At 42.9% G+C, this 3,097-nt stretch overlaps 1 protein-coding gene across 1 annotated transcript; it reads left to right on the top strand.

The window, feature by feature from the left end:
• Positions 1-1,476: 1,476 nt before the first annotated feature.
• On the top strand, positions 1,477-2,880 carry LOC140332632 (C-C motif chemokine 16-like; the record flags this gene model as incomplete). The annotated part of the gene is given in 3 exon segments (XM_072413829.1): positions 1,477-1,664; positions 2,243-2,369; positions 2,793-2,880. Coding segments are annotated over 3 exon segments (282 nt in total), but the record flags the coding sequence as incomplete, so codon positions are not given.
• Between the last annotated feature and the right edge of the window lie 217 nt (positions 2,881-3,097).

Genomic DNA, 3,097 nt, shown 5'->3' on the forward strand with positions numbered 1-3,097 from the left:
TCAAGCCTTGACATTTGAACCCATTGGCCCTGCAAAGCCTTGTCATTGGCACCCACTGGCTCTGCAAGCCTTGGCATTGGCACACATGGCTCTGAAATCCTTAGCATTAGCACCAGTTGGCTCTTCAAGCCTTGACATTTGAACCCATTGGCCCTGCAAGCCTTGTCATTGGCACCGATTGGCTCTGCATGCCTTGGCATTGGCACAATTGGCTCTGCAATCCTTTGCATTGGCACCTATAGGCTCTGTAAGCCTTGGAATTGGCACACATGCCTCAACATCCTTATATTAGTGCCCCCCTGGCATTGTTGTGTGTTTGCTGACATGCAGCTGTAATATAAATAATACCCAGCTGGCCTTTATGGCTTGGAATTGGCCTATTCTAATCCCTCATTGGCACAGCATCTGTTCGAGTCACTCTCTACCTATCCAGCTTCCTCTTGGAGGGATAATCTATTGCTGTTTTAAAATGCAGGAACTGGGATTGTACAACTAACATTTTCAAGCGGGTATAAAAAAAAAGTGCAATTTTATTTCCAAATAACATTATAAAATTCCATTGATTCCGATTGGATAAACGTTAAAATAAAACACACATGCAGCTTTGATACCAAAAATGTCACAGTTGGATAATTAGGGCAGATTCAGACCTGCAGTGGAATCAAGTGATCCTGTGCGGCTCCTGGCAGTTGACACTTTGCCAGGCACTCGGGCCCCCCACTGTCCAGCTATTTAAGGAACAAGTATTTGCAGATTTCACAGTAGGTGGTAGTGAGTGGCAGTGACACCACCATTTATTCTCCATGGGGCTGCCATGGGTAGATGCTGCCATTGGCATGAGGAAGTGGTAACCCCACCACCACCCCACTGCCAGTCTGAACATAGACTTAGTGTAAAGCTGTCCACAATCGCATTGTGCAATAATAAATAATATGAAGTGTGAGCGTAATGACTGAAAGGATTTAGCAAGATCTGGCCCAGATATGAAAGTATGGCACCATGAGTGGCATTGCAGATTTGTGCACATGTGCAATCACAACACAATTATAGGAGTAACCAAAAATCCATCCATTGTCCAGGATTGGCTTGGATCCCATGTGAGCCCATAGAGAGCCAATGGGTTTCAGAGGAATTTGACCTAAACTCAGCAAAGACTCCAACCCTCAGAGATCAATCAGCAGCAAGGGGCCACAGGGTCCCTTATTCTGCATTATGAATGAATTGCTGCATATTCCCCAAGATAATGAGTCACATCAATAAATCTAAAAACTTTTTCCTAGGATTCCATTAGTAAAATGAAGACAAATAAATAAGTGGTCGGGGGATTTTTGAAGCCAGCACTCTGCCCCTCAATCCTGATTGTAAATTCAGAGGGGGGATGTCTGGTAATGTTTTCTCATTTCTGTGTAAAAGGGGAGGGAATTATTTCCAGAAGTGAAAATGAAAACTTCTCCAGGGTGAATAAATAGAGCAGCATTGAGATGGCAAATTATTAGAGCTGAGAAAGGCTGGGAAAGGCTGACTGATACACAGAGTGGGATAGAAACTTATCACAGCTGTGTTACACTGTGCCCAGATCCTGCGCCAACCTTCATCCATGGATACCCTGCGCTGCAAAATCCTCATCATCCTCATCATCGGTGCCATGCTGGCCATCAGCCAAGGTAAGGAATACAACCATAGCATGTTTTATATAGCTCCTCTGTACAGAGACTGATGGGACTGGCTCAGTGTTCTCTGTACAGCACTGCGGTATATGTCAGAGCTATATAAATGTATAATATTAGTGTGTGACTGTTAGGGGACATTAGAGTGTCAGCTCCTCTGTACAGAGACTGATCAGACTGGCTCAGTGTTCTCTGTACAGCACTGCGGTATATGTCAGATCTATATAAATGTATAATATTAGTGTATGACTGTGGGGGGACATTAGAGTGTCAGCTCCTCTGTACAGAGGCTGATGGGACTGGCTCAGTGTTCTCTGTACAGCACTGCGGTATATGTTAGAGCTATATAAATGAATAATAATAGTGTGTGACTGTGGGGGTCAGGGAGGCATTAGAGTGTCAGCTCCTCTGTACAGAGACTGATAGGACTGGCTCTTTGATCTCTGTACAGCACTATGGTATATGTCAGAGCTATATAAATGTATAATATTAGTGTGTGACCATGCTGAAGTTATTTTTCGGTTTGTTGGATTATTTTGGCAGCTCTATATTTTCACCTTCCTTTCTTCTTCCAGTATCCGCCGCCAGCAGAAACCCCTCTGACTGTTGCTTGACGACAGCTGAAAGAAAGATCCCATACAGAATCCTCAGCGGTTACCGCCATCAGGACTGGCACTCCGGCTGCAACATTTCGGCTGTTGTGTAAGTGTCATAATACTTGGTATATAAAAATTGCTGACAACCATAATGGCAGCACCAAGCAGAAGTCACGGGCCATTGAAATGTCTACACAAGAGAGGCTTTTACAGGACAAATAATTACTGTATATTCAATGTATTTCATATATATTATTGGTGACAGGGTCTCTTTAATGGGAGCAGATATGACCTCTACATGCTGTCAGCGAGTCATTGCCCCTATATAGCGACCTCTAGTGTTGGTCAGCAGGAACAGCTGTGTCTAATCTCTGCTTGCATATAAAAAATTAATAAACAAAAAAAGATTTTTACCTTTCCATACCATACTGATCAGGTATAACAAGTCAAGGCAGTGTAAAAGCCTGCACAAACTACCATGGAACTTGTGATATCTTTATAATATAAATGTCTGTTCTCTCTTCTTTAGATTTAAAACACACAAGAACAGACAACTCTGTGCCCCCCCAAATTCCGACTGGGTGAAGAAATATATTGAATGTCTGGACAATAAAAAGGTAATACTGAGAGAAAATTGAGATTATTACTCATTTATATAGCTCTGACATATACCATAGTGGAGTGTTCTATCAATCTCTAGGCTCTGAAGCTGACACTCTAATGTCCCCCCACAGTCACACACTATTATTATACATTTATATAGCTCTGACATATACCGCAGTGCTGTACAGGGAACACTGAGCCAGTCCCATCAGTCTCTGTACAGAGGAGCTG

The sequence above is a fragment of the Pyxicephalus adspersus genome, chromosome 6 (assembly GCF_032062135.1).
Source record: "Pyxicephalus adspersus chromosome 6, UCB_Pads_2.0, whole genome shotgun sequence".
Classification (NCBI taxonomy): domain Eukaryota; kingdom Metazoa; phylum Chordata; class Amphibia; order Anura; family Pyxicephalidae; genus Pyxicephalus; species Pyxicephalus adspersus.